The sequence below is a fragment of the Urtica dioica genome, chromosome 4 (assembly GCF_054948205.1).
Source record: "Urtica dioica subsp. dioica isolate 48M chromosome 4, U.dioica_male_clone48M_v1_H2, whole genome shotgun sequence".
Lineage (NCBI taxonomy): Eukaryota > Viridiplantae > Streptophyta > Magnoliopsida > Rosales > Urticaceae > Urtica > Urtica dioica.
In genome coordinates this window covers 12,742,426-12,768,172 of record NC_142759.1, presented here as the reverse complement: position 1 = coordinate 12,768,172, position 25,747 = coordinate 12,742,426, and the positions used below count along the sequence as shown (strand labels likewise).

General features: G+C 39.3%; 1 protein-coding gene, 1 long non-coding RNA gene and 1 pseudogene across 17 annotated transcripts; 2 read left to right on the top strand and 1 right to left on the bottom strand.

Moving 5' to 3' along the window:
• The first annotated feature begins 1,704 nt into the window (after window positions 1-1,704).
• LOC149400546 (uncharacterized) lies at window positions 1,705-6,043 on the top strand. Of its 16 annotated transcripts, none has more exons than XR_016296573.1 (8): window positions 1,705-1,841; window positions 1,954-2,834; window positions 3,430-3,534; window positions 4,087-4,140; window positions 4,231-4,307; window positions 4,401-4,455; window positions 4,593-4,683; window positions 5,718-6,043. It is a non-coding gene; the product is annotated as an uncharacterized LOC149400546 (long non-coding RNA). The 16 variants fall into 16 exon arrangements; XR_016296572.1 differs by having other exon boundaries at window positions 4,035-4,140; XR_016296571.1 differs by having other exon boundaries at window positions 4,029-4,140.
• Window positions 6,044-7,806: 1,763 nt separating this feature from the next.
• On the bottom strand, window positions 7,807-9,450 carry LOC149400545 (hydroquinone glucosyltransferase pseudogene; annotated as a pseudogene).
• Window positions 9,451-15,060: 5,610 nt separating this feature from the next.
• Window positions 15,061-16,719, top strand: LOC149400544 (uncharacterized). The gene is made up of 3 exons (XM_089610449.1): window positions 15,061-15,671; window positions 15,766-16,632; window positions 16,689-16,719. Exons 1-3 carry the CDS (start codon window positions 15,061-15,063, stop codon window positions 16,717-16,719), a joined length of 1,509 nt encoding a protein of 502 aa, XP_089466575.1.
• Window positions 16,720-25,747: the final 9,028 nt, after the last annotated feature.

The following is a 25,747-nucleotide window of genomic DNA, read 5'->3' as shown; positions in this document are numbered from 1 at the left end:
TTTTTAGTCCACATGTAAATATTGTCAAGCTCATAACAAATAGCTACAATTAAATTAATATTGTAAACACTTTACAAAATTCACACGTTTTTATTCAAAACCAAGTACTGATAGTGCTCTAATATTTACCATATACACTTGGACCCAGTACTTGATTTGGTCCTTCGGAAAAAAGTTAGTGATACCTTAAATTAATTAGTAATGTGTGAGATAGATAAATGCTAATACTTGGAGTTGGAGCACAATTTTGAAAATGTTGTTAGAGAATCTATTTTTTTTAGCCTTGTAATTGCACGTTTTCTCTAACATTAGTAACTTTTGCCCTTCCTATATAGATTTATAAGTTTTTAGGGTTATTTGTTAACATTTTTTTTTTTTTTTGTTGATTTTCCAGAAAAAGGCTTTGTTCGTCATTCAATCTCCATAAGTTTAATTTTCTTTGAGAATTTCAAAGTTTTTTTTGTAATATTTTTTACCAATTTTTTGGACACTCTCTCCGCTTGCCACGTGGTTTTCCCTCTCTTTCACGCTCGCGTTCTCTCTCTCTCTGTAACTAATTCCGTTCCTACACTAATTCACTACCTTCTTGATCTCTCTCTCTCTCTACCACTCTCTTCGATCTCTCTCTCTCTCTTACCTGACTACACACGATGGTGCGCCCCGTGGTTCGTCACAGAGTTCCGCCGACGGTAGCACCGAGACACCGGGGCTTCATCGTGGTGAATCGGTCTCCGTACTTCCCGGTCGACTCAGCGATCCGCGGGTACCGGAGGCAGCTGCGATCTCTCCGAGGCCAAAGGCGCTGGTACCAGGAAATCCTCCGCTCCATCAGGTCTAACGTAGCCCTTGGCCGCGCCGGACGCGTCCGTCCACGGCGTTTCCACTTTCAGCTTGAAGCGAGCTCGGTCCGAGAGGTGGAGAGCTACAGCATTCCTTCGCAGTGGAATGTGGAGGTGCTTTGCAACCGAGCTCTACCCGAAGAAACCAGATACCAGATAGCCGTCGCTGTGCTTATTAGGCCGAACTTCCATATTACTCTTTATTGAGTTAAGCTCGAATGTTTCGTCGTGCTCTGCTCAGTTTTTTTTTTCTTTCTTTTTCTTTTTCTTTTTTGTTTTAGATAATCGGATATTCAATCAATGTAATGGAAAGTAGGCCTAATGGAATGTAAGTCTGATTTGAAATGAAAAAAGTTGACCTGACAGTATTATCCCGAGTCTTCTTGTTTCTCTAACATATATTATTTAACTATAAAAATTACATTCTAAAAAAAAAAACCACCACCGACGACGGTAAAATCAACCTAAAATTAATATATATATATATATATATATATATATATATATATATATTATTAAAGAAAAAGCAGATCTAAAATTGATGTGGAGCCGAGCGGGAGCAGACGAGGCAGAGGGACTCTGTCGGAGATGTACGGGAGCGCGAAGAAGGTTCTTCTACGGCCCAGAGACGGACTCGAACGCCTCGAGAGGCTCGAGTACACCTCCGTCTCCCTGGACTCGCCGGAGCCCTCCTTCTCTCTCGCTCCGTCGCCGCCGAGTCTCAGCGCGATCTCTGGCGGAGGAAGTACGACACCGCTCTCCGCGCTCAGCACCGGATCATCGAAGCTCGAAGAGGACCGATCTGTTCGAAAGATCGGTACGTCTCGCGTGTTTGTGTGGAGCGGCGGCACGAGACGAGGCGCCGGCCGTCGTCGAGGGAAACGAGGGTGTGCGGGTCGGAAATTGCGCCGTCAGAGATGGCCTTGTCCTGAAATTCCGGACGAGTCAGAGCAAAAGCTTCATTACAAGTCCTAATGGCATCGCTACAATCTCAAGCGCAAGGTTTGCTTAGATATTCTTTTTTTTTTCGTTCTTCAAATAACCTCTAATGTTTTTGTTCGATTTGTAAGGTTATTCGTTTAATTGTGTTTGAATTTTATGGATTGTTTTCTAGCGATAAAATCAAACAAATCATTTGGGAGGTTGATTGGGATTGTTGGAATGAATTTCGTCCAGTTTCCCTGGAGATCGAGAACGTAACGTGTTCATTTCATTCACTTTAATTGATAAATGTAATATAAAAATTCCTTCCACGATATTGAACCTTTACGTGCTCTTGGCGCTGAATCTCGTGGCGAACCGGCTGAGCAGGGTCATCTGGTTGTTTCGGGTGAAGGAAACACCGTGGAACTTGCGGGCTCCAAGCTCGTCATCACTACCAGATCGAGCAAGAAAACAAGAAAATCTCGACCAAAACAATTGGAGCCCAGGATTTCTTGCGCTACTACCGGCAGAAACCCAGACCGTCTCCCTTGAATAATTTGGCAATATCAGCTTCATTGGCCGCAAGCTCAGCTTCTTAAAAACCTCTTATAAATATATATAACTAGATAATGTTTTTTTTTTCACCTGTATCAACATATGTATAAGGTCAAAGAGTAAATCAAGTTTGCATTGGTTGTGTGTATTCAGGTACAGAAGCATGGGATTGACTACTGTGCAATCAAAAGAACGCCTGATGAAGATGAAAGTACTGAAGGAGATGAACATGTCTGGTGTTGAGACATAATATTTTTTTATTTTGATAAAGTCTTGTCCTGGAGACTTAGATCAGCATTTAAGAATTTGTGAAATTTGAGATCGCTATGAATATAGTATGAGTGAGCCTATTCTAGAGATTCTGATTTCTAGCCTTCGTTGTTTCTGTTGTTGACGAACTGCTTGTCTGTACTTTGCTTTCATCACAGCCTACTTGGACTACCATGACATACTGTATAAAGTACAAGAAGGTTCCGATCTTGATGGTTGATGGTGAAGCACTAGTCGACTCATCAGGTTTGTATCCTTGTGAGATCCTTTCATATATTTTTTTGAATCACTTGAGTAGCCGAATCTTTGTTTGAATGCAGTACTCAATATTGGTGAAGTGATTTTTAGTTTCATCTGGTATGGGGTATTTTTAGTTTTCGTCATTAGAACAGAGGAAGGTTGGGAATGGTCGACAGTCAGTGAGAATTAAAATAGTGAGTTTCACGGGTTTGTATATATATAGATTTTTTTGGGAGGGTTTGTATTTATTTGTACTCTATGTCCCAAACATAGAATATTAAGAAAGTAAATGAAAGAATAGGAAATTGGCATTGACATTAAAGCAAAAAAACAAGGGCTCAAAACCTCGGTGCGCCATTGCTCACCATGTCAAAACATTGTATGAATCATCGATTTGTTTATGGGACGCTGTAGGATCACTGACAGACTCTATAATTTTCAAGTCGAGTTTTGACAGGAACGATCGTATTCATTTTACACTTGGTACCGATCAAGTGATCAAAGCTGCGCGGGTCTGGCTTGTACTTAGGATTCTCATATTTTTTTTCTTACAGTTGATATCAATACACAATGTAATTATGATTCACTTCATTGTGTATAGGGTGGGACTAAGGACTATTAGGAATCTGTGTGGGTGAGAAGAGGAAGTCGAGAATCCCAGCCAAAATCGGTTACAGTGGACGAGATTCTCCACCAACTATCCCAGGTAATGATTTATTTTCATGTTATCTTCTATGCTGTCTCTCGTGTGAAGATGGTATGGGATGATAGGAAACTAACATGGCAATGGGAGAGTTTTAGACCTGATATAAGCAAAAGTTCAATTCAGTTTTGGACTTGTATTTTCCTAATCAAAATGGGTTTGTATTGTTCTCTTTTAAGGGAGATGTCTGCAATTCATTAAGTTATGATTATACTCATCCGTGCTGCTTGACTTGAATTAGAATACTTTGATTCCATTTCTCCTGTTAAATTTCCTTAATAGATGGTTTTTTTTTTTTTTTTTTTTTTTTTTTTCCTTCACAACATTATACCTATATGTGGACAAGAATAGGACCGAGAAGGAAATGTTAATGCATTGAATCTCACAGATGTGTTCTCTTATTCTTATTATTATTTTAAATTTTACCTTCTCCATTTTTGGGTTTGTTTCGTACATCCTCTATCTTTGTCTCAGTTCATTTACATCATCTTTTTCAGTTGCAGCCTTAACACTTGGCTACAGAGGTCTCTTTGTTTCATTTGTATTTTTGAACGGAATTTCAGCAACTCCTTCCTATAAAGCTGCTGTGTTCTAGAATGGCTGACAATGGTAATATATTTGTAATTCAATTCTATGTTCTCGTACTGCTCACCATATTAATTTGGTAAATTTTTTATGGTTTACTTGTGCCTTTTCCAGGATGTGAAGATTCTGTACCATCGAACACGATATTAGCGTCATACCTCGACTGTAAACGAACAAGACAATACGAAAAGGTCAGCTCTGTCTCAGTCTGTTCTATTTTTTAAACTAATACAAAAAATATAATCTGAGCAAATGAAAGTCTAATACTCACGTTTATTGTTTAGCGGAAACGTTCTTACCCTGAGACATGTGATTCTACTCCCTCAGACATGGCCTTAGGTAATTATTTAGCATTGGACATGAGTTACCTTCGAAAAAGGTATTGAAACTAAGTTTTTTTACTGCACGGCTTTTCCAGATAATATGAAAGCTGAAATATTTCCGTAACTGTCTTTTTTTATTTCTTGTTTTTATAGAGAAATCGCAAATCTACTTTGCCACCTACAGAATCACATTTCACGCGCACGCCTGCACTCCAAATATTCTTTGCACATGTAGTTCCCGAAAGTAAGTAAGTGTTCTTTACTGACCGTTTATTGGTTTCCTCGACACTGTGTTTTGTTTTTATCAATAATCTGCTTCAGTAAGTATTAGCAACATCAATTTACATGTATTGTACTTGTGATACTGAAGCACATATACGTTTTGTAATTATCTAAGCAGGTTGGGTTGGGTTGTGTTGTGTTTATTTCCTTTAGGTGTTGTATAGTTATTTAAAGTTTTCTTTATGCTACTGCAAGTATTATACATACATGTCTGCTAATATACGTTATTCAAAACTAATTTTCAATCTCCAACGTGTGAACCACGTTTTTGCACCTAGTATAATATATATATATATATATATATATATATATATATATATATATATATATATATATATATATATAACCAAAAAGGCAATACTGAGTTGAATACTGGATTCTTCTATTTTAATATCCACGAACTTATCAAGAACGGAGGTTAACTTATTTGTGAGTAACTTATTTATCAGTCTTCGCTCCTAAACTCACTCATGCTATTATTAGAATGTTAAAAGCTTTCAATTTCAAGTTTGCACTACAATCTCGTTTTGGATAAGTTTGCAAGAAATTGATTGAACTTTTCACCCATTGATGACTGCAGTTATAGTGACCATGATAAGACTGCCTGCTCTAATTAAAGTCAATTAGCACATATTTAAGTTGGACTTTAGAATGTTCAGGTGAAGAGTATAGAAAATATCTAGGTTCACTCTAGTGTGTTGTCCGGGACTATATGTTAAGACTCAAAGAAATTTCCTCTTAGTATGAGAATCCTTGATGTCACATATGAAAATTCCACAATGCTTGCCCTATTCCTATTAAGATTTCCGTGTCTCTTTTCTGCTTATTGTTGTCCCTAATATACATCATGCAATCAGAGGTCACAATATCCTTGTCAGTAGCATATATTACTTGCCAAACTCATAATATATTATTTTTCGGTTTAGTTATATCCACGAACTCAGTTCTCCTATAGATAACGATGTTCTTCTATTTTCTTTTTAAACGGTTTTTAAGCTTCTCAACGGTCTCTTCTCTGAGGCGAAATTCATCTGCGAACTCCTCGTTATCCTGATGTCTCCATCGACCGTCGGAGAGAGTGATGTTCTCAAGCTGGAACTTAGCTCTACATTTTATTTATACGGGATATATTGGAGCCTCTGACATGGGTTTCTTTAAGTTCCTTTTAATTTTATGTGGCATTCTTCTCTAAAGTATTAGCCCAATTGGGGCTCTCTCTCAATTTTCACCAGGTATTGGTTTCATTGATTATTTAGACGAGTGTTTAGTTTTACAGTCGAGGTGATATAATATTCATAGTGCTCTATGCTCTTGTTTTGACCTGTATATGTTTATATACAATACCCATCTGCCGAAGATATTATTCCATATTGCATATTTAAAGCAAGGATTAAATTGCCGGGGAAAGTCGTGGAAAGGGCGGCGAAATCGCGATGATCAGAGGTGGCCGGCAAAAATATGCCCATTTGTCGTTTCGTGTTAAGTTGTCGTCGACATATCCTGGGGATGTCGTTTTCGCGTCGTCGTCGTCTTGCCGAAGCTGTGTCGTTTGGGGGCTGGTATAAAATCATCATTTTCGGGGAAAAATCGTCGAGTCAAACCAGGAAGAAACCCTAAAAATCCTCTGCTCTAAGTCGACGAAGATCACCGACAAAACGGCGCGATTCCCGTCGTGCCCAGGTAATTTCGACTGCTCATGAACAAAATCAGCGTTTTTTCGGTCATGTCGTCGACAAGGCAACGTGATTTCGGCCAGTTGTCCGAGAATTTGTTTTGGACTGAGAAGAAATCGCCATTTTCGTGGTCTGTGAATTGTTCGTGGGTCTGTGAATTGTAGATGGGTGATGACATGTGCGGTTGTCATATTTTTTTTCCAATTTTTTTTAAAAAAGTCCGAATGTGTGGTTGTCATTTAATGGGTTTTTAAATACTTTTTCTCTGACAAACAATGGGTTTTTACTTTTTACAACCGCACAAAGTTGTATACTATTTTTTTTTAAACCAAGTTGTATACTATAATATAACCAATAAATACCTTTTCTCTAACCCATTGTTTGGAATTTTTCCAACCCATTGTTTGGAATTTTTTCCAACTTTGTGTGGTTGTCAACTTTGTGAAATTACTTTTTTTACGTGTGCCTACTATGAATTTTATTTCGTATATTCAGAATTACGCAACATTTTTTCCGTCGGCATTTCCGTGTTTTATCGAAATTTCCATCGGCATCGAAATTTCCGTCGGCATTTTCTTAAGCAAATTTCCACATTTTTTCCGTCGCAATTCCCATCGGCCACCGCAATTCCTGTTTTTGGAGACCATCGACACGAAATCGGCAATCGGCATTTCAATCCTTGATTTAAAGAACAGGGACGCGAAGACGTACCCAAACCCCTGTTGGTGTCGAAACCATCACCATATATAAAGAGTGCCACAAAATCGGTTGGACTATTTTGAATACTTAGCTAAAAACAAGGATCAGAATCAGCAAACTAGTATCTCAGCTCGTCCATACGAGAGACGAACTAAAAATGCTTGGTGAATTTTTCAAAAAATTCGAAAAAAGCGTTTCAGCATGTCCAAACAAGAGACGAACTGAAATACTTGGTGAATTTTCCATAAAATTGGAAAAGAGCATTTCAGCTCGTCCATACAAGAGAGGAATTAAAATACTTAGTAAATTATTCAAAAAATTCAAAAAGAGCATTTCAGCTCGCCCCTACGAGAGACGGACCGAATACTTAGTGAATTTTTTAAAAAAATTCGAAAAAAGCATTTCGGCTCGTCCATACGAGACGAACTGGAATATTTAATTTCCCAATACGCCCTCAGGACATCATCGGTGGACGATCTCTCCGAATACGGGGTGAAGACTATGTCCTCCGCCCCAGCGAGATCGGCGTAATTGGTTTCTAAAATCGTTTCCTGTTCTAGGATTTTTAGTTGTTAGTCTCGGTAAAGCACCCAGACGACGTATTTTTTTGAAACGTGGTCCTCTTGTTACGCGACATAAAGACTCATTATAAAGTTGCATAAACCGAAAAGTAGTTTTCCAAAGCTAGAAGTTATCAAGTGTGTGTCTTGCCATTTTAACTTTCCTCCTCCTCTATACCCAAAACCTCGTCCTCATTATCGAAAATTCAAATACAAGGAAGCATAGCCAAAAACAAAGAGAATAATATATTACAAAGACTTGAACATACAAAGTGTTGTAATTGATCATATAACCGTCAATTTGGAGGCCAAGTCGGAAAGCGACTTAGTGGAAGTCCCTTCTGGACCAAGTGCCTTAAGAGCCGCCTCTTTAAGCCCATCCATCCGATCCCTCACTGCTTTTCCCTCTCGCCCCATGAGAACCCGAACCACACTCGCCACGTCATCACGCCGAACGAGCCCATCGGGCCCAATTTCGGGCCTGAGCGCAACTCCGAGGCCGTCGGCGAGCATCACGGCGTTCATGTTCTGCTCGGCAAAGAGCGGCCACGTAATCACGGGCTTACCCGAAGCGATGCTCTCCGACGCCGATCCCCACCCGCAGTGGCTCAGAAACCCGCCGGTGGACTCGTGGGCCAGAATTTGGGCCTGCGGGGCCCAATTCGGCACAACCAGGCCCATTTCCCTCGTCCTCTCCAGAAACCCGCTCGGGAGAAAGTCACACGTGTCGGACTCCGATTGGCTCTGGCCGCTCTGAAGGTAGGCCCCGCTGCGGGACTCGTCGTTGGGCTTTCTGGCAACCCACAGGAATCTCTGGCCGCTCATCTCCAGCCCGAGCGCAAGCTCGGTAAGCTGTTCGCGGGACAGAGTACCGCCGCTCCCGAACGAGACGTATAACACGCTGCCACGTGGCTGGTTCTCTAGCCAGGCCAAGGACTTCGAGTCGTTTGCGTTTTCGACTCCGGTTTTTTGTATCACCGGCCCGATCGGGTACACGGTTCGGTTCCCGTGGTCTCGCAGACTGTCGATGACTCTTGGCTCGAGATCCTCGAAGCTGTTGACTACGAAGCCGTCGGCGAGAGTCGGCGAGTTGAGAAGTTTCGAGAGTCTGAGGAACTCCGAGTAGGTTTGACTCGTACGGTCCTGGACCTTCTCGAGGAGATCTTCGCCTTTTAGCGGTGGTAATCCCGGTATTTTCACCGGTTCAGGTAGGTCCTTCATGAACCGGATTTCCCCGGCGAGTTGATCTATCTCCGGCAAGCGGAGAAAGAGAGACAGCGACGCGGCGTTGGAGGAGAAAAAGGAGTAAGAAGGGACGCCAAGCTCTTTAGCGACACACAGAGCGTCGACGCCGAAGGGATCGGCAAAGAAAGCTGCGAAACGTTTCGTAGTGACCGAGGGTTTCAGAGCGTCTCGGAGAGACGAGAGAGAGCGAGTGATCGTGAGGAGTATCTGGAGTCCCGTTCCCGATCCGGCTTCCAGGTCATCAAAGTTCACCGGCGGAAGGAAAACGGTTTGCGTTTTGGGTTTCGGGAGTGTTTCGAGAAGAGACTCTGTTGCGTTTCTGGTAGAGGTTTCGGCGTTGGGGATGAAGAAAGTGACGTGGAAGTTGTGGTCGTGAAGAGCGATGAGGCGCTTCGCGAACTCGACGAATGGGATGAGATGGCTAATTCCGGGACTTGGGAAAATGGCTATGTTCGTCTCTGACTTTGTTTGCTTCATAATTCTGTGAAGAAGATAGTGCAACCGTATATGTGTGTATGTTTGTAGTTGAGCTGTGAATAGAAGTTATCAGTGCGTGTAAATATTCATGCACATCTAGTTAATATATATAATATATATGTCAAGACCGCTAGGGAGGATCGATTCCTTGTCTTGGAGAGTAAGTTCAAACGTAGTAATGAACTTGTTGGACAAGATGTGGTTATTACCAAAATATTATTTAATTTTTATCCATGTACGTGGCATTGTCTGTTTCCCAAGACTATAAGTACTTTTTGTATCTGAGTCTAAAAGTACCGTCTTGGTCAAAGCTTTCTTCTAAGACATAATATCTGATATAATATATAGGTCTTAAAACCAAGGATCGCCTTACCGTTACCGTACCGGGGCCCCAATTTTAGGGGGATACCGCTTACCGGAGAGGAAACCGAGGGGGATTCAGGAAAAAAAAAGGAAACCGATACCGGTAGGAACCCGTTTACCGGTAGGAACCCGGCAAAAAATGTAGGAACCCGATGGGGATTCAGACAAATATTTTACAATAATAAAAATAGTTTTCATAGTTCATACTTCATACTTCAAACAAAGGTTCATACCAAACATAAACTGAGTTCTTAAACATAAAATACCATAAGTAGAGTATAAAATTATTACAACACGTACGATAAAACACACTAATTATAAGTGATAATCGTAGGACATATGTATACGTCACTCGTGAATGAAGAATCGGTCGACAGCTTTGGCCAACCTCTTGATCCCGGAGTGCGATCTTCTTGGATCAGAGGACCTCGAAGATCCACCGGGACCTTCGTCTATTTCTTCGTCAGAGTCCCCTAGACTTTTGTGAAGGTCTGCTCGCATCGCCTCACACAAACTTTCACGTTCCTTCTTCTTTTGAGAGCGTACGTAGAGTAACTTCTGCATTTCCTCTTGTACTTCATGAGGAACCTGGTCGCACATCTTCACACTTTTTGTCTTCTCTATGTTCGCCAAGTGATTTTTCACACGAGTGATTCCACCACCGCTAATGATGTACCCGCAAAATTTGCATTTGCTTGCATTCGGTCGTCCTTCGACGGGCTCGCAATACTTGTATGCCGGGTCGGACGCCATACTTCATAATCATAATCATTTCAATTCCACATATTCACAAATCACCATAACAATCATCAAATTAATTTCAATTCAATATAACCATTACAATAATTATCAAATTCATTTTAATCAACACTTCAAGTAATTCAACTTAATCATAACAATAATCAATTCGATTCAACATTTTAATCTCGGAATTAATTAAAATTCTATAATAATCATCAAATTAATTGTAATCAACACTATTATTTAACTTCATCATGCCAATAATCACTAATTTCAACTTCATCATGACAATAATCACAATAATCAACAATTCATAACTAAAAATTGAAAAAAATTCCCAAAAGTTGAAGAACTCGGGTGGTACCTCTCGGTTCCCCGGGATTTGGACAAAATCGGCCTCTCCAGGACGGGATCCGGCGGGACGAAGGACGGACTCGAAGGGTTTCACGGGATTTGGCCGGGATTTGAGCAAAACACGAAGAGAGTCGACGGGATCCGGTCGGGACGGGACGCACAAATTTGTTCCTCGGGAGATAAGGGTTTCGCGAATTAGGGGCAAATTATTTATAACCAAAACGAGACCCGGTCTGGGGGGATCCGCCCGGTTTACCCGGGATTCGACCGGGTTTGGTTCACGGGACCGGTTTATGTGCGTTCCGTCCCGGTCCCCTCCGGTTCAGGGGATCCCGACCGGAACCCGTACGGAACCCGCGGGATTGCGAACCTTGCTTAAAACATAATACGGGTCTACTTTTCATTCTATTGGGTGACGTAAGTTTCAAACGTAGTGCACGATGATATATATATATATATATATATATATATATATATATATATATATATATTTCAAGCTTTACCAAACAACCAAGTAAGAAAATTGCAACTTTATTTTGTAATTGATGAAAGATAACCCCATGTACATTTCTCTTTAATAAAAATGTTCTCATGACATACCATAAGCAAATCAAAGAAAAAGGTACAAATCGGTGCAAAATCTATAGAAACCAAACGAAAACTCGTAAAAATCGAAGCTAAATCGGAGCATGATTCCATAGAAAAAATTGGACGTGATGGTCCAAAACCCACGTACTTATTGGTGAATTCGATCACCGAATAATTAATCCTAACGCAATAATATGGGAGTCGCGCTTGATACCATGATGAATTGAGAGAGGGATTTCAGATGGAGAGAAAGAGCTACAAAACAAAGAGCCTAAGTTTGTATGTAACAAAATATAAGTATAGAAGAGACAATAAATAATAAAGATACAAATAAAAGACAGATGCTAAAATACATTTACCATAATATATATATATATATATATATATATATATATGTAATTCTCCATTTTGTCAATCTCCCTTCAAAACATAATCGTATACTTATTAAAAATATCCTCAATAGTCGCATTCTACATAATAATAAAAAAAGTTATATAACAAATTGAAATTTTGATTAGTCACAAAGATAAAGATAAGATGTCGCACACAATGTGTTGACAATGTGTCCGACAACTTGTTTGAACACATATAATGGATAATCAATAAACAGTGCGATAAATATAAGCGACACACAATATGGTTACCCAGTTCGGTGCAATATCACCTACGTCTAAGGGCACTCTGCCAGTAGAAATGATTTTACTATATAGTAGTCAATAGTACAAGCAAGGTCTTATATGATTACAACACAAAATCAAAGCCCTAGAAACTATTACCACGAGTGAATATCTAGACCAGAGACTCCCCCTGAATTTGAGATTATCCTCAATTCCACTCTTCGAGCAAACACCTATACCCGAATGACTTCAGTCTTCAAACGCACGTGAGTCTTCAATCATGTAAACACATAACCCAAATCACTCAATCTTCTCGAATAGTATTTGGTGAATGACACCACTCTTATCAAAACACAAAGCCTCCCAATCCGCCGGTCTTGCACGTCTAGGAGCTCTAAGTATTTAGAAAAAGTGTCAAGGCTGCTAAAGGGGAATCGCATGGCTTTTATAGCAGCTGTACAATTCTGGAAGTGTATCTAGGGTTTCCTTACCTATTCTCGTAAGAATATCACGCAATAAAGTTACCAGCGAGGCAATCAGATAAAACCGAAAACTTGCCAGAAATACTGTCTGCACACAGGAGGAAGGATGTCGTACCAGAATCTGGAGCATGAAGACCGACATCTTTCCATACAACTTGCACTAAAAAATAAAGCCAACTTATAACGTAACAACACAAATATTCACAACTTAGTTCAAAACTAGTGAACATAAAGAGCATACTAGTCTAGTGGTAAGGGCGCTGGGACCTTGTACATTATCCTTAGTTCGATTCCCCTAAACACAATAATTAAGGCTACTGAAGTAGTCTCCGGATCGACAATGCCACGACTTAATGGATTTTAGTCGGTTATAAAAAAAAAGTGCTTACAAAATTTAAAGCCTTTAATAAATTGAGCATCAACAATAACTTATCAAAGTTAAATAATATATCTCGAATTACATCTTTTTAATTATGATATACATTGTTAAAAAAAATTACGATTAATTTTTTTAAAATTTATTACAATATAATTTGTCCTAAATGAAATAAATTTCTTATTTGATTTTAACAATGTTTACTAGTTAACTGCAATGAATTTAATTTATATATATTCAACTTCAAATGAACAAAAAAAAATTGTTAACTAAAAAAAATTAACTAAATAATGATGAAAGACATATGGCCATAAATTAAAGGCTCCGTCCGTGTTAGTTTCTTATATACATATCAAGAAAGTTTCTTAATCACATGGCAAAATCGGATAGCAAAGGCTTTAGTATAACTATAAAGCAGGGATATTACTGGATCCGCAGGCGGTACTAGGGCATAAATTACTATAGTTGAAGCTGCAGTTGCAATATTAATTTCCATTAAATTATTGTGCTTCAATTACTGTAAAAATAGAGTCCTTTCACAGGCATGTTTAAATCATTGATAAGATCACATTCAAAAGCTACTCAGTTTATCAAGGCATGTGATTTGTATCTTAAATTTAGAGTTTCGGACTTATCTAGTGTTGAAGAGTTGAGGATAAATTAAGATATATATCAAATAACCACTGATAAAGTGAAGGAATCTGGCTACCAAATTCCCCAACGTACGGGAAGCAATTTTAGTTTGGATATCGTCGAATATATAATTAATACCATTTAAAGAGATTATCCGGATTCAATTGAGAGAAAAATGGAAACAATTAAACATCTCTTTTGCATTCATGGTTATTTCTTTATAAGTTTCTAGAATTAAGTAGTATATAATATTTGGAAATAATCTACTTTTTAATATATATAATTTAGAAATTTACTTGTATTATATTTTCATTCTCTTAAAAGTTACAACTTCTCTCAATGCTTTCAAACTCTATAAAGAAATCAGGTACATTAAATTAATGCTTTAAACAATGGGCTCTCAAACCCGAACAATCTCCATCTATATAACAATCATCTATAGTTTTGAAATTAGATAGTGATATAGTTTTTATATGGAAGCTCAAGCATGTGACTTTATTGACATAACTAGGAGTAAATTATGGTGGTTGGACACATAACTACTTTTTTTGAAAAATGGCACATTTAGGAGAAGTCAAAGGAGAGATAAATATGGTCAACTGAGAGAGGAGAAAAAATTACCCATTTTAACCTCCATTTAAATCCGTAATTACTTCAGTACCACCCTATATACCTAACCCCTATCCCTTTTCTCTTCTGCCTTCAACCGAACCCAGCTCTCAACCGAACCCACCGAACCCAGCTCTCAACCGAACCCAGCCATCTTCGTCATCATCTTCGGCTCTCTTCTGCTAACCCAAAAAAAAACCGCCGTTTCCCATCCCAGTTTCTGCCTCGTCATCATCTTCGGTTGTCCCACCTTTGTTGCCGAGGTGTTTGAACTAAACCGCCGTGAAGAAATTTTCCGATCACCGATCATCGTCAAGTCCATCCGATGACCGGGTTGGTGTTCATACCAAAGATCTTCGCCGGATCCCTGTAAATTTCGTGCCCAGATCTGCATCAATCAATTCAATACAGGTTAGTCTCATATATTGTTGATTAAAAAAAATCCGGAACCCAGATTAAACATTACTGAGTTTAGTTACAGGGAAATCACTGAGAAATGTATGTTTTTTTTGTTTAGTTATGTTTCTGTAACTAATTCCGGTAGTTTTCTTGTGTAGTTACGTACACATAACTAACACGCCACACTGTTATGAAATGAGTGTAATTCTCTGTAACTAATAATTTTGCAGCGGCTATGAAAGGAGATATATTCACGTACGTCAAGCATAGCGGTGAGTGGCTAAGAGATGATTATTACCAGGCCGGTGTTTCGTATGCAGCTCTCATACCGCCGACGACCAAGTATGAAGATTTGACAAAAGTTCTGTTCACGTGTTCCGGGGGAAAGTTAAATCAAAACAGTCATAAGGTTGTTAGTGTGAAATATGAAACAGAAGGGGCGGTAAAACCAATAGTAATTGACTCCGACATTAGTTTGGCATGTTATTTACATATTCGGAAAGAGAAACCGAATACATCAATAATGTCTCTGGTTTTGGAGATTGAGTCATTGAAGACTTCTTCTGCGCATGTTGGTTCGACTCCGAATACCGGAGAGAGTGGTTTTCCAGGAGCAGGTCTCTTACCGCCTGTGATGAAACGTGAGTCTCCTCTGCCAGCCGGTGAACCATCTGACAGTAGTGAGAGTGATCCTCCTCCAGCTGCCGGTGAAACGAGCCAGCCCCCTTCTCCTGCCGCTGGTGAACCGAGCCAGCCCCCTCCTCCAGCCGCTGGTGAACCGAGCCAGCCCCCTCCTCCAGCCGCTGGTGAACCGAGCCAGCCCCCTTCTCCAGTCCCCGGCGAACCGAGCAGTCCTTCGCCTTCTCAAGGAGCGACAACAGTTCCATCATCGGATTCCACGCTCTTGGACGTGATGGACATACATTCTCCCATAAGGGTATGTAAAGGAGGATTGTATGCTAACAAAACCGCGTTGCAAAAACATTTGAGCATGTATGCAATCAACAATCATTTTACGTTCAAGGTTAGAACGTCTACTACACAGTATCTCCACGTGGTTTGTCGTGATGACTCTTGTAAGTGGACCGTGCGTGCAGTTAGACTGAGGAAAACACTATTATTCCATATAAGGAGGTAATACTACAAAAACAATTAGAGTAGTGTAAATCTTTCCAAGCTGTCGTCAGTTTACATGCATATAACTTGTTATTGTGCCTGATGTTTGTAGGTTCGACCCTGAGCACACTTGTGCTGCACAATACAGGCAAGGACAACATCCTCAGGCGACCATGTATTTGGTTGGGGAGGTTGTGAAACACAGACTCGTTGATCCAACATTATCACCATGTAGGCCCAAAGACATCATGGCGCACATGGAGCAGGATTACGGAGTACAATTGAATTATAAAAAAGCATGGAGGGCTAGAGAGAAAGCTTTAGAATCGTTATATGGGACTGAGGATGGATCGTTCGCAAGGTTGCCTACATTGAGGTACGTGATGGAGATGGCCAATCCAGGTTCTTCATTCGACCTTGTGACTACTGTACGTTCTCGTCGTTTTAGATACTTCTTTATGTCCCTTAGCGCGTGGAAAAGAGGATGGAAATACCTTCGTCCCGTAATTATCATCGACGGAACTTTTCTGACGAATTACTACAAAGGCACGCTGTTTTCCGCCTGCGGGATGGATGCAAACGAACAGATTTTTCCACTCGCCTTTGGTGTTGGTGATTCAGAGTCTACGGAGTCGTGGGTTTACTTCTTAACACAGTTAAAAAAAGCAATTGGGGAGAGACAACACCAAGTGATTGTGTCAGATAGGAACAAAGGAATACTTCAGGCTGTTGGAAAGGTATTTAGAGAATCCGATCACGGGTATTGCATGTACCATCTACTGAAAAATGTGAGGAATAAATTCAAAGGTTTGACGAAAGAAGCGGCATGGAAATTTTCCGGTGCCGCCAAGGCGTACACTCACGTCGAGTGGGAAAAGTTTATGGGTATGCTTGATGAAGAAGATGAGGGAATCCGAACCTACCTTGAGAAGGAGGTAGGCCATGAGAAGTGGGCTCGGGCACATTTCACCGAAAAAAGGTACTCCATCATGACCTCCAACAATGCCGAATCTTTGAACTCCGTGCTTCTCAAAGCTCGGGAGTTCCCGATCGCGAAGATTTTTGATTTTTTGAGGGAGAGGATGACAAAATGGTTTTACGAAAGAAGAGAGAAAGCTCTTGGTACCATGACTGCTCTCTCTGTGGATTCGAATGCAAAGCTTATCGGGTACATCGGGCAAGCGTGTGGAATGCAGGTAATAAGTAACTAATATATACGTGTTTTAGTTACCAATACGTAACTTATAAAAGTGTTTTAGTTATATAAGTTGGTCTGGTATTTAGTTACCAATACGTAACTTATATATGTGTTTTAGTTTCTTAAAAGGAACTAAAATATAATAGTCATATGGAACTAAAACAGTTTAATTGTGATTGTGAAGGTACGACCGTCGTCGGTGTACGAGTTCGAGGTCATTGACAGGGATGGTCAGTCATGGGCTGTAAATTTGACGAATAAGACATGCACGTGTCGAATGTTTCAAGTAGACAACTTTATATGTCCTCACGGGATCGCATGTTGCCGCTTTCGGAACTATGTTGTTGAGGACTACATTTCTTTGTTTTACACTACAGAGTATTGGAAATCTTCTTATACAGGTGTAATCCATCCACACGGCAACGTTGAATCATGGTTGATTCCCGACAACGTGAAACAGATCATAGTCAAACCACCCTCAACGTACGCACGTCAGGCTGGCAGACCGAAAAAGAGAAGAATACCATCTCAAGGCGAAGGTAATACCAATGGTTGTCGAAAATGTTCTCGATGCGGAGGAGTAGGACACAATCGGGCAACTTGTCGTAGTCCAATTCCGTTGAACGAAATGCAATAATAAATTTGTTATGAACTTTTAATTTCAGTTTTATGGTGTATGTGACTTTGAATTTTACAATAAATGTAGCTTAAAATTAAATCCAACATTACTATATGAAGCACTGAATACTATTTATAATCGATCATTTAGTTACGTACATATAACTGAAATCGATAATGTAGTTACAAACAGGTAACTATTTGTTACGTACGTATAACTATAATCGATAATTTAGTTACAAACAGGTAACTATTAGTTACGTACGTATAACTATAATCGATAATTTAGTTACAAACAGGTAACTATTTGTTACGTACGTATAACTATAATGGCTAATTTAGTTACAAACAGGTAACTAACATCGATAAGTCGTTACAAACAGCTAACTAAATGTTGTTGACGGCAATAAATGCAAATGTAAACATTATGGTGTAGGGCTAACTATAAATTCCCTCAACCATAATTCTACGAAGCATTGAATGCTATTTAATATAGTCAACAATATAAATGTATCAGGTTTGAAAGCTTCCATTATCGTTATTAAATGCCCTCAACCATAATTCTAAGAAGCATTGAATGCTATTTAGTATCAGGTTTGAAAGCTGCATTTGTTATTAAAGGCACTCAGCCATAATTCTTAAATCTGCATTTATTGTCGTCGTCATTATCCGATTGGGAATGGTTTTCCCTATCAGTTACGAATCGATCATTTAGTTACGTACGTATAACTATAATCGATAATTTAGTTACAAACAGGTAACTATTAGTTACGTACGTATAACTATAATCGATAATTTAGTTACAAACAGGTAACTAACATCGATAAGTCGTTACAAACAGGTAACTAAATGTTGTTGACGGCAATAAATGCAAATGTAAACATTATGGTGTAGGGCTAACTATAAATTCCCTCAACCATAATTCTACGAAGCATTGAATGCTATTTAATATAGTCAACAATATAAAGGTATCAGGTTTGAAAGCTGCATTTGTTATTAAAGGCACTCAACCATAATTCTTAAATCTGCATTTATTGTCGTCGTCATTATCCGATTGGGAATGGTTTTCCCTATCAGTTACGAATCGATCATTTAGTTACGTACATATAACTATAATCGATCAGTTTGTTACAAACAGGTAACTATAATCGATCAGTTTGTTACAAACAGGTAACTACAGTCGATCATTTTGTTACAAATCGGTAACTACACTCGATCGTTACAAACAAGGAACTATTATTAGGAAAAGTAGGAAGTACAATTAGAAATCCGAAGAACTAGAATAACAAAATAAGTTGAACTATTATCAGTCCTTCTTCTCCGCTTCCGAGGTTGGCGCAGAAACCTTGCCTCTAGTGTTTGGGACTTCCGCCATAGCTCCATTGGCTTTCAAAAATTCCTCCCAATTCTGGCCGAATAGTTCTTCCATCACGGACGGAGCAACCAATATGGGACTATTATCCTCACATCCTCTATTCTCCAAATATTCATTGTATTCAGCTTCTGTTAGGTCTGCCCCATACTTGAGCCTTCTTTTTGTAGAACCCGATGAAGAAGCTTCATCGCGTATTATGATTACGTTCGGAGTCGCTTTGGTCGTGTCAGGCTTTCCTTCCATTCTGAATTCTAAAAGTACTTATTCCTAGGGTTTTTTGTGTACTAATCATAACATATGTATATATAACGTTTTTTGGGGGCTTTTTTGGGGCTTCTTGGGCCTGAGAGACTATAAACGTCTTGGGCCTGGGAGAGGCTTCATAGTTATATGTAACTAATTTTATGAATTAGTTATATATAAGAAACTACTAAACTCTAATTTCTAGACTGTAGTTACGTATACATAACTACTATTATGATTTAGTTACAAATGAGTAACTACAATATAGATTTTAGTTGCATGTGCGTAACTAATTAACAGATAGAATTTGATAATATATAACTAATATTATGTTTTAGTTACATATGAGGAACTATTCTGAACTCATATTACGTTTTAGTTACATAATTACAAAATACTTGTCCCAAAATACAACGTCTAATCTTAAATAACACATACATACTTGTCTCCAAATATGAACCCTATATATAATTTTCCGAGTCCGAATTAACATTCGGACTTGCGTTTTTAAGTGCCCCGTGCTTATACAAGTCGATACACAGCTTCTGTCTAAACATTATCATGTCGTCTTGTTTCAGATTGGCCAATGGAGAGTAATGTACAAGAAATTCTGCAGCTTTGATGGTGAACATGCCGCAGTCACCACTACAAAAAAAGTCACCAAAGTAGTGTTGTTAGATTCAAGTAACTCATGATCACATCAATGGTATAATATGTTTCTTTCATTACCCGTTACGTTGTTGTGGCATGAAAGACGCGTACACTACGTCGAAAGGCAGTGAGCTATGATATTCATCTGTGCGAATATCCCAAACTCGTTTACAGAGTATGATTGGAATCAGCTCTGCCATGTGATCGATGACAGCATATCTTCCGGTGAGCAACGAGTCGTAAACAGTGACAGACCTCTCAGGGATGGAAATCACCGCAAGGACCCAATGGTTGCCTTTGACATGGACGGGAACATATATAGTCCCGGCTTTCACCCACGGCCTTTCTGCTCTATTCCGGGGTCTCTCAGCCAGAATTTGCTCAACCAAGGCGTGTCGTCCAGTCCAATCGTAATTATCTTTATCTTTCAATTCATCCCACTCTTTGTATGTTTTTTCCACTAGCTGACAAAAGTGACTGTCCGCAGTAGTGTACCTATGCGTCACCAGTTTTGCTTTTTTCCTCAGGTAGTAGAAAGCCACATTTAAGTGCTGCAAATTAACATAAGTAACAAAAACAATGTAATTAATTATTCATACGTATCTATGTTAGAGTAATTATTTATCCATAGTTACTAAATTATAGTCATTAGTTATCAACATGTAACTAAATTATATTCATTAGTAATTCGGACGTAACTAAATTAGAGTAACTAGTTGTCCATAGTAACTAAATTCTAGTTATTAGTTATCAACATGTAACTAATCAGTTCTCCATAGTAACTAAATTATCGTAATTAGTTATACGTACGTAACTAAATTATGAGTACTTAGTTATTAGGACGCCACTAAATTAGTTATCCACATGAAACTTACGGAACCACTGAGCCAAGCTGCCGGTGTCCAAATCTTGTAGAACCAGGTCTTCTGTGAAATGACCTCTACACGAAAATCAAACACCCTTGGCCATAGTTCTTCTTCCAATTTGGTGTACATAAGCTCATCGTCAACATCAATAACCCTGTTCATCAAAACAAAAATTAATAACCACCATTCAATCATCCTCAAACAACAAATTAAACAAAGGGGACTAACTTCTTTAATCCCTTCAACACCCACTCCTGCATTACTGGCACATCGCCATCGTTCGGGGGCGCGAATGGGTCCGCCAGTGGATGCTTTAAAGGTTTGGGCCGCCCTCTTGTGAACTTTGAGTAGATCTTCGGCTCTACTGTTGGCGTAAAATGTATTGGCGCCCGCCTTACACGTGATTGTCTTTCCGGTGATTCACAAAGGGAAATCACCTGGTCAGTGGTCACCTCAGATGCCTCTCCATCCACTGTTTGAGATCTTTCGGGTACAGTGAAATTACATTCAGATCCCGACATGGCATAAGACTCAACCCCTCCATAAGAATATGGTTGAGGAGAGCGAAGAGGTCCTAGTGTGGCCGATATGCCATCACTGTCGTTGTCGTCTGAGTCAGACGCTTCAACGCCACCTTTACCTCCCCCACCACCACCAGGACACTCACTATCAGTTGTTTTATCTTCTTCTGTCTTGCACAATCCCTCATCGTTGTGTGTCTTGCGGGTGTCGTTGTGGTTCCCTCCTTTTTTGTCCTCTTCGTCGTCGTCTTTTTTTTGGACTGAATCTTCTTTGCACTTCGTAACCAACTCCTCCTCATTATCATCTTCTTCCCTCTTTCCATTTTGGTTATCTTTCTCTGTTTCTTCTTCTCCTTTCTCTTTCTCTAATGCTATCTTTTCTTTCCCATCTTTCTCTTTTGGTTGTTCCTTTTCTTCTTGCTCTTCTTTCTCTTCTCTCGCTTCTTGTTGCTCTTCTTTCCCATCTTTCTCTTTTGGTTGTTCATTTTCTTCTTGCTCTTCTTTCTCTTCTCTCTGTTGTTGTTGCTCTTCTTTCTCTTTCTCTTCCTCATGGTCACGTTTCCGTCTCTCCTCTGACAGCTTCTCTGCCTGGTCCTCCATAAGCTTTTCCTTCGCAGCCTTTTGTGCCGAGAAGGTGGTCAGCGTATCCAGGACAAACTTCATGTCCTCTGATATCCTTTTGATCTCTCGATGAAGATCAATGAAATCAGTATGCATGTTACTGAACTCTTTCTCCAGATTGGCTAATCTATCCTGAAACAACGTCATTAACAATGTGATTTAGTTACATACACGTCACTACAATCTGTAAATTAGATACATACAACTCACTAAAATCTGTAACTACAATAGAAACAAGTCACTAATATAATAAATTAGTTACATACACGTCACTACAATCTGTAAATTAGATACATACAACTCACTAAAATCTGTAACTAAAATAGAAACAAGTCACTAATATAATAAATTAGTTACATACACGTCACTACAATCTGTAAATTAGATACATACAACTCACTAAAATCTGTAACTAAAATAGATACAAGTCACTAATATTATAAATTAGTTACATACACGTCACTACAATCTGTAAATTAGATACAAACATCCACTAAAATCTATAACTTAGATACAAACATGTCACTAAAATCTATAACTTAGTTACATACAAGTCACTAAAATGTATAATTTAGTGACATACATGTCACTAAAATCTATAACGTAGTGACATACATGTCACTGAAATCTATAACGTAGTTACATGTATGTCACTAAAATGTATAATTTAGTGACATACATGTCACTAAAATCTATAACGTAGTTACATACAAGTCACTAATGATCATGTCACTAAATTACCTCATGATCAGCACAAGAGTTTTCATTCTCCGCAAATGTTTTCAATTTCTTTCGACTGCGACTAATGGTTGAGTCGGGCTGAGAGGGGGGTTGTACGATGTCACTCCCAATGGCTCTAAACTCAACCTGGAAAACATTATAAACACTTCTTAGGATCTGTGCATAAACTATGGTACCTCTTGAAATGTAAATTTTGGTACCTCTTGTAACCGAATGGACTGCAATGCAGATTCGGATACTCTGGCGGAAGAAGACCATCGCAGAATCAACGGTCTAGCATCGTCTTTAAATACTGTGCATAAACCCAAAGACTCCAATTTGGGTATACACTCGTACGCCCATACCTGCAAAGGTAGCAGGAAGGCCTCGAAATGAACCTTTTTGGTTTTGGATGGGCTACTTGGGCTGGCAGCTTTCTTCACAAAACTCCTCACGGTCAGCATGAAGTGATCCCATACAACATTTCCCCAGGGGAATCCGTTGAATGTAGCCGGATCATCAACCATCTTTATGTATGATTTGTTCTTCATGGCAACTGTTCGTTGGCCCGGGAGAAGCACATTGTAGAGGAAGTGGAGAAGAAGAAACCGGACTCGCTTCTCAACGTCATTCCAGTCCGTGCTGTCCTTGATGAGTGCTGCAATGTTGCCCCGAGTGGCAAGTGCCCCTTGCTTGAAGGTTTCAACATATAGACCCCCTGGTGCAACCTGGTCGTACTCCGTCGCCTTGTACGACTCATCTACTCGGAGACCTGTGATAAGACTGAAATCTTCCCTGGTGAACTCCCTAGGGACGCCACCAATCTCTATATGTAATCTATCTTCTGCTTTGGGAAGTCCGTCAAAGTAACCCGTCCTCATCATAAGGTTACTGAGGATCTTAGACGAGCGGGTTATCGAGGGCATCTCCAAAAAATGGCCAAAGCAGGACTCTCTAAACAGGTCTGATTCCTGTTTCGACATGGCAGCTTCTTCAACGAAAGACATGACGTTCCCGTGGAAGTTGAAGTTGAACTGCCCCACAGAATCATCTGTCACGTATCTAGTCCAACCCTATAAATATATACATAAAAACCAGTAACAATTAGTTACATTTAACAAAAAAAACAGTAACGTCACAAAAAATGGTCTCCATCCATGGGTCTTCGAAATCAAACTTCTAGTCACAATCAAATTCCAACATCATTACAACCAATCCAAACATGCACCCAAACAAGTTTTGAAAAAACTACCTAAACTCACTCACCGGAATTACGAGTAAATTATCCTATACAAACAAATTTCAACATCTCTACAACCGATCCAAACATGCACCCCTATAAGTTTCGCAAAAATGACCTCAACACACCTGAATCAGGTTTTCCTGCCTCTGATTAACGTCACAGTAGGAATCGGACTCCTCACCGTCGCTCGCTCTCCGACGCTTTGAATTTGGGGTTCTATTTGCTGGACTCTTTTTCTTTGACCTAGATGACTCCGCCTCAGTTTTCTTCTCCGTCGTTTTCTTCATCGGCGACGAAGCGACCCTAACACTCCGCCGCGGTGGCGTTTGATCGGGAAGTTTGGATTTTTGGTTTTTTTGGGAGTTTCCATCGCCTTCTACCAGTTTTCTTTTCTTCATTTTTGGGTAATCTCTTTTCGTCATTTTGGGTATTCTGCAAATGGTATGGGTTTCGAACAAGGACAATGGTGGTTGAACTTGGTTCGCGATTTGGGTTCGCGACTGCTTGAACTTAGGTTCGCGATTTGGGGATTTCGCGATTTGGGGGTTTGCGATTTGGGGATAAAGCAGAGATCGTGGGAGAGAAACAGGAAAAAGGGGATAAACCAGAGATCGTGGGAGAAACAGGAAAAAGGAGAGGGAGGTGACGATGAATGTGAAGGACTCGGCGGCGGTTTCCTTGGTTACGTTGAATCGGTGGAGAAAGAAATGAAGAGGAAAATGAACAGTCGCGGGATAACAAACGTTTATATAGAGGGAAACAAATTGGGGATAAGGGCATATTTGTAATTGTACACATCAAATTCAAATACCTACTCCTAGATGTGCCATTTTTCAAAAAAGATAGTAATGTGTCCAAATCTAATAATTTACTCCTACTTGTGGCAATTTTTTGAAGGGAAACAGGCCTCTTCGAGGACCGGCAGGGGAAGCCAGTCATGAAGGAGGCCCAGGCAACGATTTCATTAAAGCTCTTTCAAAAGGTTGTCCCGAAACTCAAGCATGTGACTCATATGGTCTAATTTATCAAGATAAAAGGAATACTTTAATGTGAGTCATTGCAAAATCAATTATTGTACAAAATCTCAAGTTTTTGCACAATTCTGGGTCTTCAGTCCAAAATTTGATGCCAAAGTTTCCGAAGATCATGGACTCCTAATGCCAAACGAATCAGGGAACCAATTTTCCACAACTCGCAAAATTCAAAGGCAGTGGATAAAAAAAAAAAAAAAAATCCTAAATAGAAAGATTTCGCTAAAATAATAATAGTTTCCCAATCGTACATTTAACAAAAATAATATACATACATATATATATATATATACATACATATATATATATATATATATATATATATATATATATATATATATATATATATGCCTATATATTTCTAAACTTGTTGCAAAAATGATAGACTCCAATTATTTTTCAACTTTTTAGCTTAATATAAATACAACGAATTAATCATCTTGGACTTTGTTTGTTTTTCGTGAATACTACAACAAATAGCACTTTCAGTCACGACATTCGCCGCGGCTGTTGCACAAAATGTCACGGCTAAATTTGTAGTGGAGGAAATAGCGAAAATTTATTAATCTTTCATTATCGTAGTTCTTGAACTACTTTAATAAATTGCACTCGCCTTTTAAGCACATAAAATGTATATACGTTTCTATTTACAAATTGAGAATAGCTAGAGAACCGTCAACTCCATCTACCGTCCATATACAATGCATTCTATATCTGATTTTGTAGGAGCTACATAAGCAATTAATTATTGATATTTATTTAATAAAACTAATCGCATGTCGGAATTGAATTAAAAGGAAGCTTTACGAGGGCGAGCTACGTGGAACTATAATTTTCATTAGAATAGAACAAAAGCTACTCTATTTCAACTTGACCGAATCTGCATGCGTTACTAGGACATAATTTTGTAGTTCAAATCGCTCGCACGGTTGCAATATTATTTTCCGTTAGCTTATGTATACAGTTGTACCAGTTTTGTAGTACCGTTGTCGAAACCAAATTTTCCA

Bases quoted from the DNA above. Each gene is read 5' to 3' on its own strand.
- LOC149400544 (XM_089610449.1), top strand. From the start codon at position 15,061: ATGTCTCTGGTTTTGGAGATTGAGTCATTGAAGACTTCTTCTGCGCAT. The intron at 15,672-15,765 runs GTAATACTACAA...TGATGTTTGTAG, and splicing joins CTATTATTCCATATAAGGAG to GTTCGACCCTGAGCACACTT. The intron at 16,633-16,688 runs GTACTCCATCAT...TGCTTCTCAAAG, and splicing joins GCACATTTCACCGAAAAAAG to CTCGGGAGTTCCCGATCGCG.